At 35.5% G+C, this 17,258-nt stretch overlaps 1 protein-coding gene across 1 annotated transcript in view; it reads right to left on the bottom strand.

The window, feature by feature from the left end:
- Positions 1 to 7,521: 7,521 nt before the first annotated feature.
- NMU (neuromedin U) overlaps positions 7,522 to 17,258 on the bottom strand; it is a 29,202-nt gene continuing 19,465 nt past the window's right edge. The window contains exons 7-10 of the mRNA XM_031434340.2: positions 16,500 to 16,574; positions 13,526 to 13,579; positions 12,893 to 12,932; positions 7,522 to 7,732 (exon numbers count right to left, since the gene is read on the bottom strand). Coding sequence (XP_031290200.1) covers positions 12,897 to 12,932; positions 13,526 to 13,579; positions 16,500 to 16,574 — 165 coding nt within the window. The 3' untranslated portion in view covers positions 7,522 to 7,732; positions 12,893 to 12,896. The remainder of the gene's footprint in view (positions 7,733 to 12,892; positions 12,933 to 13,525; positions 13,580 to 16,499; positions 16,575 to 17,258) is intronic.

Genomic DNA, 17,258 nt, shown 5'->3' with positions numbered 1-17,258 from the left:
TTTTTAGAGTCATTTTAAGTTCACAGCAAAATTGAGGGGTGTGATAACAAAGATCTCCCATATGCCCTTTGTCTCCACACATGCTAACCTCCTCCATTATCAACACTTCTCACCAAAGTGATATTTTTGTTTAAAGCAAAATTCCTCATTTAAAGCCAAAACAAAACAGCAACAAAATTTTTTTTATTTTTAAGACTTTATTTTTTTAAGCAGTTTTAGGTTCACAATTTGAGTTAACAGCAAGGAGATTTCCAATACACCTCCTGCCCCGACACATGCACTGCCTCCCCCATTATCAACATCCCCCACCAGAATATTTGTTACAATTGATGAACCTCTGTTGACACATCATAATCACTCAAAATCTAGAGTGTACATTATGGTTCACTTTTGCTGTATATTCTGTGGGTTTAGACAAATGTATAATGACATATATTCACCATTATGATATCATATAGAGTATTTTCACTGCCCTAAAATTCCTCTGTGGTCTGCATATTCACTTCTCTCCCCTACCAACCTGTGGTAACCCCTGATCTTTCTACTGTTGCCAGTTTTGCCTTTTCCAGATTGTCATATAGTTGGGGGTCACATAGTATGTAGCCTTCTCAGATTGGCTTATTTCACTTAGCAATATGCATTTAATGTTTCTCTATGTCTTTCCATGGCTTGATAGTTCATTTCTTTTTAGCATTGAATACTATTCCATTATCTGGATGTACCACAGTTTATTTATCCACTCACCTAGTGAAGGACACCTTGGTTGCTTCCAAGTTTGGCAATTCTGAATAAAGCTGCTGTAAACATCTGTTTTTGGGTGAACATAAGTTTTCAACTCCTTTGGATAAATACCAAGGAGCTTGATAGCTGGATCATATAGTAAGAGTATGTTTATTTTGCAAAAAACAAAACAAAACAAAACAAAAAAACCCTGCCAAACTGTCTTTCAAAGTGGCTGTACCATTTTGTATTCTCACTAGCAATGAATGAGAGTTCCTATTTCTCCAGTCCGCTCCAGCATTTGGTGTTATCAATGTTCCAGATTTTGGCCATTCTAATAGGTTTGTAGTGACTTCTTGTTTTAATTTGCATTTTCCAAATGACATATCTGAAGTATCTTTTCATATGCTTACTTTTAATTAGTTGGTTTGTCTTTTGATGTTGAATTTTAGGAGTTGTTTATATATTATAAATATTAATCCTTTATAATTATATGATTTGCAAATATTTTTTCCTGTTCTGTGGGTTGTCTTTTCACTCTTTTGATAGTGGCCTTTGATGCATAACTATTTTAAATTTTGATGAAGTCCAATTTATCTATTTTTTAAATTACCTTTGTTTTTGGTGTCATATCCAAGAAATAATTGTCAATTCAATGTCACAGCAATTTCTCCCTATGTTTTCTTTTAAGTGTTTTATAGTTTTAGTTCTTAAATCTAGGCCTTGGATGGCTTTTCAGTTAATTTTTGCTTGTAATGTAAGTTAGGAGTCCAACTTCATTCTTTTGCATATGGATATCCAGCTTTCCCAACACATTTTGTCAAGACTATTCTTTCACTTGAATGGTCTTGGCACTCTTGTTGAAAATCACTTAACTGTATATGTGAGGGCTACCTTCTGGGCTCTCTGTTCTATCCCATTGACTTGTATGTTTGTTTAATCTGCCACTACCAGACTGTTTTGACTACTGCAGCTTTGTAGTGTATTTTGAAATTAGAACATGTGGGTACTCCACTTTGTTCATCTTTTTCAACACTGTTTTGACTATTTGGGGTCTCTTAAGATTTCATATGAATTTTAGGATGGGTTTTTCTATTTTTACAAAAAAAAAAGTCATTGGGATTTTGATAGGGATTACACTGAATCTATAGATTGCTTTAGGAAGTGTTGACATCTTAACAATATTAAGTCTTCCAATCCATGGGCATGGGCTGCTTTTCTACTTATTTATGCCTAAATTTCTTTCATCAATGTTTTGTAGTTTTTGGTGTACAAGTCTTTTGTCTCCTTGGTTACACTTATTCCTAAATATTTTATTCTTTTTGATGCAATTATACACGGAATTGTTTTTCTTAATTTTCTTCATTATTCATTGCAGTGTATACAAATGTCTTCATCAAATTTTTAAGGTCACTTTTTATCATTTCCTACTCCTTGAAGATAATTCCAATTTGGTTTTTTGTTTTTTAAACATAGTAAGCATAGAGGTTTTATAACCTGTTTCTAGTCATTCAGATAATTGAAGTCTCTGCAAGTCTGTTTTTGTTGGTTGATGCTTATAGTGCCCTATTTCCTTGTGTGCTTGATTCCTTTTGACTGACTTCTGCTTAATGTCCTTGAGAATGTATCTGCAAGAATTCTTTGAGAACTAAAATAAAGACGTATTCCTCCACAGAAGATTCATTATTTCTTCCAAGCACTTATGAGCACTACAATATATAACTAACTTGTAACAAATTTGCAGTTTGAAGTTTGTTGAACCACTCAGACAACATGCCTTAGGTTCAATCTATGTGAACATTGTCTGATCCATAACTTCTTTGGGATAGGTTTTATTTCTTTCTTTTTTTTTTCCTCCCCTGCTAAGCGTCAAGACAACTTTCCCTGAATTTCCTTAGACATGAGTTTTTATCTCTGGCTCATACTCTTATTAGTCTCCCATACTTTGATGAATCACACCTTTTGGTTCCTCCTCACCCTGTGATTATACCCAGGACCAAAATGCAAATTGCTATGATACCCTTGGGGTAAAAGTGGAGTTAAAGCCCTGGAAATCCATTCACCTAACTGTCTACTTTCCCTTTGATTTTGGTCTCGTAGTTTACTATTATGTTACCTTGGATGTGCTTAAAGAGGTATGTTTTACATTCTAGCCAAAATTTTTACTTCTACTCAGTAGAAGAGTTGGTCCAAATAATCTAGCCCACGATCATCAAAATATCCAGCAATTGCCTTAAAAAAAAAATCATCCCTGAACTTCACATCCCTTACCATCTTCTCTTTTCTCCTTCCTACTCAAACTTCTTAAAGTAATTGTCTGTATATGCTGTAATCACTTCTACCTCGTTCATTCTTCAAACTGCTCAAAAAGTTGACTTCTATCTCTAGCATTCCTTTTGAAATTGTTCTAAAGTCACCTAAGAGCTCCATGTTGTTATTTTCAGTGGATAGTCATTGTATTTGATCCCTTAAGCAGAACTGGGGAGAATTTGTCATTCTTTTCTTGTTGAAACACTTTCTTGATATTCATGACATCACAATACTTATGGTTTTATTCATACCTCTCTAGCTGCTATTCCTTAACTGATCTAGGAGTTAGTTGCAATAGGATTTAATAGTAAACGCTCTATATTCTGTTTTTCCCTTTGCTTTTAGAAATCATCTATGAAATTGTAAAAACAGAAATAGGCACCATAATCTATTTGATAAAAGTATTATGGCATTTATCATAACATAAATAGTTAAATCTGACCCCCTCTTACTCCCCCATAGTAAGCTCTTTTAGAACAAGTCCATAACTACACATAAGCACCAAATAACTGGCTATTGAATCAATCAATGAACAAAGATTAATATGCTGTTGCCTTCACTCTCAATTACACTTCAGGCTATTTCTTGAAGAGCAGATGCGAGATCAGGACAAATCTGCAATGTTTTTACATAGTGAATAAAACATACTTGCTAGGAACCTATTATTAACACAAAAGGAATATGCATAAAAACTATACGTAATTTATGTTGAAAACATGTTAATAAGTTATACAGCATACACAATTACCAAAATTAAATATGTAAAACAAGAAAAATAAAGGTTTTAATTTGGGGGAGCAGGTGGGAAGCTGTGTCTGAAGTCAGAAGTAGATAATTATACTCCGATAAAAAATGAAAGCACAGGCTTCTAGTTAGTAAGGCAGCTTTAGACAGAGGAACAGCCTTCTTAGGAATTACTGGAAGTCTGAGTTTTGTGATCACATCGGAGAAACCCCAGGGACTGCTGGTCTTTATCAAGACAGAGGCAAATATGAGGCAAATCTGATCTTTTTTTTCATGTGGTGGGGCAGGATACTTAAATTGAATTACACTTGGGCTAAAGTTACTGGTCTATTTCTTAAGTCAGAAATAGTGCTGCAGTTAAGATTTCCAGGATTCAGGTGTGAGATGCAGTTGGAAAGCTTCCTCCAGCGACAAACCCAAGTCTTAATCAAAACACTCATTTGGAAAAATGGCGTTCTCCTAGGGTTAATTTGAATTTCTAGCAAATCGTGACAGAGACGCACGAAAAGTTTAGCTCTCACAAAAAACAAACGTTAGAACCTAGCCCCCGTAGTCCTCCCTCCCGACAGTGCTCAGCTTCATGCCCAGCCGGGGCCCCGCTGAGATGCCCCAAGGCAGCCGCGACTCCCACCTGCATGGTGTTCCGCCTCGCTTCTCACGCACAGGCGTCGTCCTAGCCCTGGCGGGGACTCCTGACTCGGATGCCCCTCAAGGCGGCAAGGGAGCCCGCCGCGCTCCTAGCGGTTCCCGCCGCCCATCGAGAGGGGCAGGGGAGAACAAGAGCCTCTCACGCGGTGCGCTTGGCGCCGCTCTGTTGCCAGGCAACGCGGGGGCGTGGCCCAGGAGGTGGCTGTGGGTACTGACGCACTTAGTCTTGGGCATTTACCCCAAGCGGTGTCTCTCCTGTTCGTGGTGTTGATACTGGTGCTGGTCACGTTCAGAACCAGCAAGGCTCAGAGCCCGACTCCAACCTGGAAGATTTCTATTAGGCCCCTGCTCTCCCAGGGGCCGAGGGCGGCGGGCGGCATAGGGGGTATAGCCTCTGTTGTTAAGCACATTTGGTGTTGCAGTCTGCGTGAGTTTTGGGTCAGGTGTGTGTGTGTGTGTGTGTGTGTGTGTGTGTGTGTGTGTGTGTGTGTGTGTGTGTGTGTGTGTGTGTGTGTGTGTGTGTGTGTGTGTGTGTGTGTGTGTGTGTGTGTGTGTGTGTGTGTGTGTGTGTGTGTGTGTGTGTGTGTGTGTGTGTGTGTGTGTGTGTGTGTGTGTGTGTGTGTCTGTCTCTGTGTGTGTGTGTGTCTGTGTGTGTGTGTTTAAGGACCAGATTCTCAAATGGCTCTCCACCCCCATCTTAAAAACCCTCTGCCTTAGGAGGCAGGAGCTCTATCTTTACGTAAAAAACCTAGACAGTTAGGTTCCTTGGTGTTTAGAGTAAGGAAAGGATGTTTACTGGGAGCTGCCAGAAACATGAGGAAAACATCTAGTGTTATTGCCAAATAGTTATATGTGTGGTCATAGAGATATAATAGGATTTGGAAAAGAAGGGGAAAACATGTTTTTAGTGATCCAATTTTAAACTTGGGCTCAGCATTGGACCATTCCATCTGTAGTGCTCGGTTAATACAAATCCTACACTCCCAATAGTCTATATGTTTTGTTGTACTTGTGTGATATGAATGTGTTAAAACATAAACTATTTTAAAACATCCCACCATTTTTATAATCTTGTTTTGGTATATTTTCTTCTCTTCCTCCTCCCCCTTCCGCTTCCCCTCCTCCTTCTCCTTCCATTTAATATTATGGGAGCCCCCAAAATATAAGGGGCCTAAGTCTCTCCAGATTTCTGAGAGGCCCTTGGAATTGCTGCTTAAATTAGCAGTGAAGCCCCTTTCTTATTCTGACAATCCAAAATCCAGGCCGGTTCCATTACACACCACTAGCTAATGTTTTCGTTGCCCTATTATGCACTTATGGCTTTAGAGCAGGAGGCCCTTTCTGTCTCAAGTCCCCATCTCATCAATGTAATTCATTTTTTAAGGGGGACAAATAATATTTTATTTCTTTCCAATTGAATAAATAGTTCATACTTATCATAAAACATTTAAATAATATACCAAAGTCCATGAAGCAAGTAAAAATTGCCTGGAGTCCCACCATCCCCCTTTATACACACAGCAGACATCATGCCTGTGAGCCAACTCTGGTGTTGAATTTCAGCTTTACCACTTACTGGGCTTGCCTGAATAATTACTTAATTCTCTGTTCCTCGGTTTTCCCATCTATAGAGTGGGGATAATAAAAGAACATGTATCAGGTAGTTGTCAGGGGATTAGATGAATTAATATTTATAAAACACTTAAAATCATGACTGGTGCATGATAGGCATTATGTAAATATGTACTGAATCTTGAAAAAATACAATATGTACTGAATCTTAAAAAAATACATTTGTGCTCCCTCTGCCCACCCCCACGCCCTCCCCAATATTAGCCAATATTAGGATCTGCTGTGGATCCCTCATGCTTTTTCTCTCTGGCCCAGAAATCATGTATGGTTGTTAGTAACTGCATGCTTTATAAAAATGCATTCATATGACACACATTCTCTCTGGAACATGACTTTTTTTTCACGTACAATACCAAGATGGTGGAATCTGCTCTGCCAACTTAATTTGTATCAACAAATGACTACATAATAATTCCGTGGCAAAGATGTAAATCCTTTTATATAACCATTCCCTTATTCATGGCCATTTTCTTTGCTGGAAATTTCTGAGCATTAAAACATTACATTGGAAAAGCCGGGGAGAGGCCAATCTGATTAATTATACTTCCAAACTTGAGGAAGCTTTGGGGGCTGAGCTATGGATTCAATGCATATGGCAAGAGCTTCATTTTGAGTTAATTCATTTTTTTAAAAAGGGTGTACTTTTTGTTCTCTTCTGCTCCTTCTTATGTTCTTCACATGGGTTGACAAGAATTGAAATTCAGGGATTTTGTTAGTAAAAGGCATAATTTAAGCTATAGTTAGTGGTCAATGTTAGTAAGACAAAGGCTTATTAGATACTCTACTCTGAAGAATATAAACCTAATGCTACCCACACGGAGAGCCGCCCTTCTTTAATCAGCCAGCAACCTGCTTGGTAGAGAAGGTGGTTATCCAAGAGATAGGGTTGCAAGGGAAAACTCAGGGGAACCTGAAGGGAGATAATTTCAACATCTATCTGAGGTTCACTGTGTCCATTAAACATAGTTTGATGTAAAAAGTTCACTCACTGTGTTCATGATCCCCTACGAGTAAGGTTGTTTTCTTTCTGGTAATGGACAAGGCTGGTTGCCTTTCAGATGCTGCAGGATGAAACAACTTATTTTAAGATAAACTGAATACTACTATTTGGTAGAAAAAGCTGGTCTCATGATTTGTTTGTAGCAGTCAGACATCTATTTTACAGTATGTAAATCAGAACTTGCTTATTGGACTTTTGGATGAATCATGGCCAAATCCTCCAACTAGTATAGTTTTAGTTAGTATTCACATTCTAAGATTACAGCTACTGGGCATTCTGGTATTTTATAAGAGCTGGTGATTTTGTCACTGATGAAATCTAAATAAGATAAACTAAAATATCTCATTAAAACTCAACTCTCTACTAAGCGCCTTTAATAAAAATAACAAAAGAGCATTGTATATGAGTTCCATCAGAAGCTTCAGGGATCTAAGGAACATTATTATTTACAGATTTATTACACACTATTTATCATTACAGCACTAAGAAAAAATATTTTAAGATGCTTTTTTAAATTTTCAACAAATTAAACATTTACAATCTCAGCGTTTATGGAGAATGTTTACAACACAGGGATTCTCAAATCTGTAAACTTAGCAAGGATAGTTTTTGAGATGAAAAAAATGTCAGTACATTTTGTATTCCATGGCATTGCTTCTGCAGAAAATAGTTGTCATCCTGTTAAAAAAAAAAACAATTTAGATTCAAATATAAATGGTATGTGAATGTATGTATGTAACAAGTATAAATATAATCTATATATACTTCCTTGTAGATAGACATTTCTATAAATACTTTGTCACGTATGATAAAATTGACATCTGAGGTATTTCTCAGCTATTCTTCAATCTGCATATTTTTAACTGTCATTTAATCTCTCCCTGATGAAGCACTTTTTCTGTATGCCTATATTTTCCAAAGTTTTATTTTATTTAACTACATAAAAGAGGTTTCCTGAAGCTCATTGATACCAATAAGATTTATAAATAAAATGTTGCAGTTATTCTTTGGGTATCTGCAATTAAATCATCCTATTCTACATCCAAACACATTCTAAATATAAATTATAAGGACAGAGTAAGACCTCAGATAATCAGGTGAGCAAAACAAAGAAAAATGATTATTGAACTATTTCTCTATTGACAAAATAAAATTGAAATCTTCAGTGAATTAGCACATGTGGGCCCTAATGTTGGAAACAACCCAAATAAAGCTCTTTTTCACAATTTCAGAGTTTTTTTTACTAACTTGATCAAACCGTGGATTATTTTCCACTTCACATTTATGACCACTCTAACACTTAATTTGGTATTATAATCATGACATTTTTACCATTTAGTATTAAACTGTTTTTGTTCACATTTTGTAAATGCCTCTACATTTGTAATATTATAAAAGATAGTTTCTTTTCCATCAACTTTTATTCTTAGTTCTTGAAAAAAGAACAAATTAGGAATATGTTTGCTCATGTTCTTAATGTGAACATAATATGCCTTTGTCAAAACGTTAGTTAATACTAAATATAATTTGAAAATTCAAGTTCCTAATTATGCCCTATGAGAACATTAAATTTGTTCTTCAGTTTTCCAATATTAATAACTTTTATTTCTTTCTCATCTAACTGAATTGGTTAATGCATTAGAACTACATGAAATAAAAGGGGACAGAGCATCCTTGTTTTGTTTCTAATGTTAATAGAAATGCTCCAAAATGTTTTACTATCAAGCCTTCTATTGACTTTGTTTGAGACCATTAAAGAAATACTGTTATTAAAGATTCATCTCTTTCTATAGGATCTTCTTTGAAAATATCAGAAATTTATGTGGAACTTTACCAAAAGCTTCTACAGGCATTCCTCAGATATTGCAGCTTCAGTCCCAGAAAATTTTGCAATTAAGCAAGTCACACAAACTTTTTGGTCTCCTGGTGCATATAAAAGTTACGTTTATACTATACAATAGTTTATTAAGTGTGTAATAGCATTTTGTCTAAAAAAACTAATGTACATACCTTAATTAAAAAACACTGTCTTACTAAAAATTGCTGACCAACATCTGAACCCTTGCTGAGTCATAAGCTGTTTGCTGGTGAGGGTCTTGCCTCAATGTTGATGAATGCTTGAGGGATCAGGGTGTTAGTTGCTGAAGGCTGGGGTGGCTGTGGCAATTTCTTAAAATGAGATAACAATGAATTTTGCTGCATCATTTGACTCTTCCTTTCAGGAACAATTTCTCTGTAGCATGCAATGCTGTTTAATGGTATTTTACTCACAGTGGAACTTCTTTCAAAATTAGAGTCAGTCCTCTCAAACTCTGTCACTGCTTTATCAACTAAGTTTTGTAATATTCTAAATCCTTGTCATTAAAATTGTCATTTCAATAATCTTCACAGCATCTTCACCGGGAGTAGATTCCATCTCAAGAAACCACTTTCTCCACTCAGCGTTAAGAAGCAACTCCTCATCCGTTAAAGATTTAGCATAAGATTGCAGCAGTTCAGTCACATCTTCAGGCTCCACTTCTAATTCTAATTCTCTTGCTATTTCCACCACATCTGCAGTTACTTCCTCCACTGAAGCCTTGAATCCCTCAGTCAACCATGAGGGTTGGAATCAGCTTCTTCCAAATTCCCATTAATAGTTTGACTTTTCCCCATGAATCATAAATGTTCTTAATGGTGTCTAGAAAGATGAATCCTTTGCAGCAGATTTTCAATTTACTTTGTCCAGATTCCCCAGAGGAATCACTGTTTATGGCAGCTATCACCTTACAAAATGTATTTCTTAATTAATAAAAACTTGAAAGTCCAAAGTATTCCTTGATCCATGGGGCGCTGCGTTAACATCTCCATCAGATCCCTTAGGTGACCAGGTACACTGTCAATTAGCAGTAATATTTTGAAAGGAATCTTTTTTTCTGAGCAGAAAGTCTCAACACTGGGCTTAAAATAGTCAGTAAACCATGTTTCATAAGATGTGCTGCCATCCAGACTCTGTTGCTCCATTTACAGAGAACAGGCAGAATAGATTCAACATAATCTTAAGGGCCTTAGGATCTTCAAGATGGTAAATAAGCACTGCCTTCCTCTTACAGTCACCAGCCACACTAGCTCCTAAAAAGAGAGTCAGCTTGTTCTTTGAAGCTATGAAGCTTCTCTCTAGCTTTGAAAGTCCTAGATGGCATCTTCTTCCAATAGAAAGTTGTTTTGTCCGCATCAAAAATCTGTTGTTTAGTGTAGCCACCTTCATGAACGATCTGAGCTAGATCTCCTGGATAACTTGCTGCAGTTTCTCCATCAGCACTTGCTGCTTCAACTTGAAGAGAAGCTGCTTTCCTTAAACCTCATGAACCAACCTCTGCTAGCTTCAGACTTTTCTTCTGCAGCTTCCTCACCTCTCAGCCTTCAGAGAACTGAAAAGGGTTATGACCTTGCTCTGGATTAGGGTCTGGTTCAAGGGAATGGTGTAGCTGGTTTGATCTTCCGTCCCGACCGCGAAACTTTCTTCATATGAGCAATAAGGCTAATTTGCTTTCTTATCATTCATGTGTTCGCTGGAGTAGCACTTTTAATTTCTTTCAAGAAATTTTCCTTTGCATTCACAACTTGGATAACTAGCTCAAGAGGCCTGGCCTTCGGCCTGTCTCGGCTTTTGACATGCCTGCCTCACTAACCTTAATCATTTCTAGCTTTTGATTTAAAATGAGAGACATGCAACTCTTCCTTTCACTTTAGACCTTAGAGGCCACTGCAGGGTTATTAATTTGGCCTAATTTAAATATTGTTGTGTGTCAGGTAATAGGGAGGCCCAAGGGGAAGGGGAGAGATGGAGGAATGGATGAGGACTGCAGCAGGCAGAACACACACAACATTTATCAAGTTTGTCGTCTTACATGGGCGTGGATTATGGCGACCCCAGACAATTACAATTGTAACATCAAAGATCACAGATCACAGATCATAACAAATAGAATGATAATGAAAGTGTGAAATACTGCAAGAATTACCAAAATGTGACATAAGACATGCAGTGAGCAAATGCTGTTGAAAAAATGGTGCTGATAGACTTGCTCAACACAGGCCACAAAACTACAAATTGTAAAAAACATTGTATCTGGAGTGCGATAAAGCAAAGTGCAATAAAACAGGAATGCCTGTATTGAGTTGACTGCATAATTTTTTTTCTAATAATGAAAAGATTTTAATAGGCTTCCTAATGTTGAACCATCTTAGTTGCTGGAATGAAGTTCACTTCATGGGGTCATATCATTTTTCAATATATTGCTATTTTAAATGTTTGCACTGATGTTTATAAACAGGATTCACCTACAGTTTCCTTTTTCATACTAATGTAAGGTTTTGTTATTAGTATTTGCTGACTTCATAAAAAATATTTTGAGATTTTTTTCTTCCTTCTCTGAGCAGGAAAAATACAAAATCTCTTGGCCTAGTATTTTTGAGGGGAGAGTTTCTAGATAACGTTCTCCATTTTTCTTCTCCCATGGCCATCAATATTTAGATTTATTTCTCTCTTCTGAGGTCAATTTTGGTAGCACCTACTTTATTATATAATCCTCCATTTTATCTAGGTTTTCAAACTTATTGGCACAGAGATTTGCAAAGTACTCTTGTGATTCCCATTTTTTTCTGTATCTGCTCTAATCTCCCTCTTTTCATTTGTATTTTTGTATATATATGGTTGCTCCCTTTTTATAGATTAGCCTAGGCTCATTAGGCTAGTATATTTCATTTTTTTTCAAAGAATCAGATTTTTGGTTTATTTACCAATTTTTGCTTTTTACTATAATTAATTAATTTCATCTTTCATTTTATAATTTTTATCCTCTGCTTCCTGAAGTTCACTATGTTGTTTTCTTTTTAACTTACTGACTTAAATTCTTAATTCACTCACTCTTTCTTGCTTGACAATGTTTAAAGTGTAAAAATTGTTCGAATTTTCCACAGAATATGGCTTTGTCAGAGTCCCATAAGTATTACAATGCAGTGTTTTCATTGTCTTCATTTTCTAGATATTGTATAATTTTGATGTCATCTTCTTTAGATAGAAAGTGTGTTTTGATTTTTGTTTCTATAAGAAAATATTAAGCATTTTAACATTCTTTTGCTAAATATGTATTTAAGGGTTGAGATAAATGATATGAATGAAATATTTGCAAAAATACATTCAGCATAGAATCTGTATTTAGGACTGCATAAAGTTACTAGAATATTTTTTATTTCTGTGATATAAATTTTTCAGTGTGCATTTGCATTTAACTTTAAAATTCATATTTATTAAACATGTAGGGCCATTCAATAGCTACTAAGTGTCTACTATATCTCCAGCATTCATGTGGAAACTCTGGGAGTCCCATAGTAGAAGTCATGCTCTCTTGTCTTTCTACATTTTCTTAGTTCTCTAGTAATGGTAAATCACAGCTCTTATACAGTTTTGAATACAGGTCATTTGGAAGACAGAAATGCTTTCGGCTGTAAGTTCTGGCCTACTGTTACAGGCACTGATAAGCACAATGAGAACATGATCCCTAACATATTCTTCTTGCACAGTAAATGATGATCAGGTCAATGTCTGCAAAATTGATGATGACTACTGCAACACAGTGTGAGGAACACATGACACAGGCAAAGCAAATCTGCCCCTAAAACACTAGTATTTTCCATCACATGAAGTCCTCACAGCCCCTATATTTGTAGTATTTATATAGAATATTAATGTATACATGCAATTAAGTAATAGAAATACACTGAGCATAGTTTACTTTCTGAAGATCTGAAAAATGACAAAAATTTTCAAACTGAGTTGAATTGTGAAGCACATACCATTTTAAATATAACCTTCTGACCTTCTTCCATTGCGTGGCTGGAAAATAAGAAGTCAGAAACAAATCAGTGTAACTAGGAAGGGAAGTTAATTTTCACAGAATGCAGCCTAATGAGCTCAATGAGTGGTAATATTTCTTCCTCATCTAGTCTTCCTCCTTCAATCCATTCTCTGATTTGGTGTTAGAATTAATTTCCAAGTTGCAAGTCTTACCATATAGCTCCCCTTAGACTTTACAATAAAGTTGAAATTCCTCAGCTAAATAATTCATTGGCTAATGCTTCTTTCCCTAAATATTGTATTGGAACTTAAGGAGTAATGCATCTTTAATACAGTCATTTCCTGCATACGAAATGTTATGGAACTAAACTGTGAAATAGGTGAATGTCATCTGAGGTATTTACAAACATGAGCAGTGGATTAGAGAAGAGATCAGAGATGCCATAATATTAAAGAAGTAAGGTGGTGACAGAAGTGAATCGCAGACTATAACATCTGACATCAAATACCTTTAGATAAATTCCAAAACTTAATTGCAACTCATGAGTTAATATAAATCAATGCACAGTGATGGTATTTTTCAATGCTGATGTTGATTGATTTTTTTAAAAAAATATGTAGTATGTGCATACCCTGAATAAGAAATATCCGTGACTTCGGCTTGCCATAGGACCTCGGAATTCTTCCTGGAAGGGAAAATAAGGGCATTACAAACCAAATAACAGTAAAAATAAGTGCAAACGCTTCTTGAGAGGACAGTTAGTTTCATCTGTCATAATTAAATAAGGAGGGAATCAAGGACTTGAGTATATAATTCATACCAATAAGTAATCTTTGTATTTATAACTGAAGAATTTTCAGTGATACTAGCAGTATCATCAGAATGTTGTATTTTGAGATAATTTCTTTACCAGTCTAACAGATTCTATTTCCAGGAAGTTTGCCAGTTGTTCATATATTCATCAATAAGTAGACAGAAGTCATTTAATGGATAATTAACTATATTTAAAATATCCCTTCAGAATTTTGCTAAAATGAAATAATTCCTTTAAAATACATATTGTATGTGCTAACAAATGAACAGGCTAAATTATAAAATAGAATTGTGTCAGAATTAAAATATACAATATATCTTTAGGAACTTAAATTGAAATTGAAGGACAATTTGGATGAACTATATTTATTCAATGAAACTTCAAAGTGGTTTTCCCAATATGATTATATTTAAAATACCAAATAGGAACAAACTAATTATTCATAATGAGTACGTTTTGAAGTGTTTCTCTTCTCAAAATATTTCATTTCAAACTAAATGGAAAAAATATTTAACATTTTATGATTTCCATAAAATTGGTTCTTAAAGCTTCCTATTTTTGATAACTACTTATAAAAGTATCAGGATGGCATTCATGAAATTTGTCAATAAGACCTTTTACAAGTATTCCATAATATAAACACAATCATATTTTTTATATCTAAGCAATGGCTCTGACATCTATTAAAATTCTGAAATCCTTGCTTTACAATAAATGTGTCTTAAATTCTCAACATTTTATCACTAATTCTCATGCTGATGATAAATCCCCTAAATTAAAGATTGAAATTTTTAATATTTAAAAATGTACACATAGAAACTATGTATTTATATGGTTATATAAGAACAGTTATGTACTTTATATGAAACAGAAAAAAAAATAGTAGGATAAAATGTAACTCAAACTGTGCCAAAATTTAAAACTTTGAAACTCAAACATACAGATCTTTTTATATACTTATCTCACTGGAGATAAGTATATCTAAGTAAGATAAGATAAGTAAAAGACAGTATATGAAAGAATTTGGGCGGTAGAGCTAAAAAGTTATGGGGATGGAAGTGAGAATGTGTAGTAAACAAAACTTAAGAAAAGTGTTTGAATGCACTGAGATCTGAAAACTCATTTTCTTTAAGAGTGCAAAATACTTCACTATCAAAAATGTGTATTAAAATTAGGTGACTCAACCCCAGAAAAGCTAATACTCTATTATAATTTTTTTAATTCATATTTTACATTCATTTCTTTCAAAGATTGCTAGGAAACTTGGCTTGCTGCTGAATACTTTTAGGAGTTGTCATTTGTCCATCAAGATATTATTACCAAGTCAGAATTCATATTTTCAGCTAGTTACCTGGAAATATAGATAGTCTCACTCAAGATGGAACATTCAAAGTACCAAACTGGCCACTGGCCACAACACCTGAGTAAATAAATAATGACACTGAAGTTTTGTAGTAAACTAATAATTTGTTGGTATATTTTAAGAAACTGCATATTTAAATTAAAATCTTACATTATTCATAAGTCAAGCAATCGCTTCAGAAAGTAAATGTTAATCCAGAAAAGCACGTACCACTTCTAGAAGGTTCAAGGACAACTTACTTGGTTTTTTTAAATATTGGAAATTCTAAAATTTTAAGGGGCTACTACAATTCCTCTTACACTTCTCATTCAATGTGGCAGCAGTATTGCCTTCCTTGATGGAAGCTTAGTTTAAGAATGTGAAGAATTTAGGGAGGAAAATGTGAACATAAAAATAAGTTTTGAGGAATTTATTTGCCTAAACTGTATGTGTTTTTTAAAGTATTTGAAAACTTTTGCTAGTAGAATTAAATTAATATGGTATATAAATTAAGAAAAAATTAACAATGAAATAATAGAAGTAGTCAAGATTAGACTATAAAGGGGACAGCATAATGAAAAAAAAAATTGCCTAGACTGGAAGTGAAGAGATTGTTGTAATCTCTAACCTCATTTTACTGCTATGATCTTGAGAAACTCCTTTAACTATTCTGAGTTGTTTTCCTTTTTGTAAACCAGGGATAACTATACTTGCATAAGCACCAACAGAGTTGTCAAGAATAAAATGAGATAATACAAGACTGAAAACTACAAGGCGCTGTAACAATGTAAGGCATTACGTAAAAATAATGCCTAGAAACTTTCATCATCGAAAGAGTTAGGACTATTTTTAAAAGACAATAAAAATGCCATAATTTCTAATTTAAAAATGTGTCATCTCAGTAACATTCATTTTAAACACAGATGCTGGATTTGGGCCGTATTTTTGTTAATTGTGGAAAAAACAAAATACCTACATTTAATTTCTGAACTATTTACTTTGTGAGCCTTACTCTTACCATCACTTTAATACTTTGATAGAAAGCCATACCAGCCATTTGCAGATCTGTACACAGAGGGGCAGTAAATGGTCCTTAATCTTTTGTCCTCTTCCTACCTAACGACTAGGCATACTGCCATGTCCTGACTTAAACCAAAAATCAATAGGCTTCCTCACTGGGAGGGTCATGACTCTTGGAAGGAAGTCTAATCCCAGCTTTCTCCATGGCCCACAGCTGGAGTTAGAAGGGACATACTATGGGGAGGGGGACAGTTCTCATTTTCCTGAGTGTGAAAACACATCTGCAAGCAGATGCTGTTCTGTGGGCTACTTGGGTGCTATGTGAGGCACATCCAGAAGAAGATCTTATAAACCAACACAATTGGGAATTAGCAGAAAGGGCTGTCCCACACAGACTGGCAGAGCGAGCATGCAGTTTGTGTTACATACGTCCACTTTGAATCTCTTCATTCTTCTCTCATGCAGTTGAGGAACGAGCTGCAGCAGCGGATGCAGGACAGATGACTGAGAGACACGAACACACACATGATGAGCACAAAGGCTTCTCAGCATTGGGCAAAAAGACGGCTTCCTACTTGTTTGTTTTTGTTTTTACCCACTATCCTTGCTCCAGACAACAAACAACAAGAAAGATGTGACCTAAGAGTCCTTTGCGAGCATTTCAATCAGCTGTGGTGAATAAGCCAAGAGATGGAATAAAAGTCGGCAGTTCTGTGCTGGGATCTTGGTCATTCTGTTGACAAAGCTCTTTCCTGAGGGCCTGAGCTCCATCATCAGCTGCCAACAAGGAAAACCCCGCCTGCATCTTTGAGAGGATGAAGCAGTCTGTCCGCTTCCAGATTTACTCAAAATGACTTGGGACAGATGAAACCAACTCTGGGAGAATCAGTTTTCCATCATTAACATGTTTATCTGGAAAATTACACTGTACACACATCCAGTAATCCCCTTATAAAATATATGTTTCATTTAAAACTGAACATATGGAACAAGACAACAGGGAACACAAAAAATGACAATGCGTCATCGATAGTGAAAAATGTGACTAAGATACATTTTCTCAAGAAGTATAGATGCCAAGCAGAAGAAAACAAAAGCACATTTGAGACATGTGTCTACCTGATACAGTTTCATTTTAAAGGCAAGGCTTGAACTGAACCTACTCACAAATATTAAGTTCATTCATCA

The sequence above is a fragment of the Camelus dromedarius genome, chromosome 1 (genome assembly GCF_036321535.1).
Source record: "Camelus dromedarius isolate mCamDro1 chromosome 1, mCamDro1.pat, whole genome shotgun sequence".
Classification (NCBI taxonomy): domain Eukaryota; kingdom Metazoa; phylum Chordata; class Mammalia; order Artiodactyla; family Camelidae; genus Camelus; species Camelus dromedarius.
The sequence above is the reverse complement of the archived record's forward strand: the minus strand, read 5'-3'. Positions and strand labels throughout refer to the sequence as shown.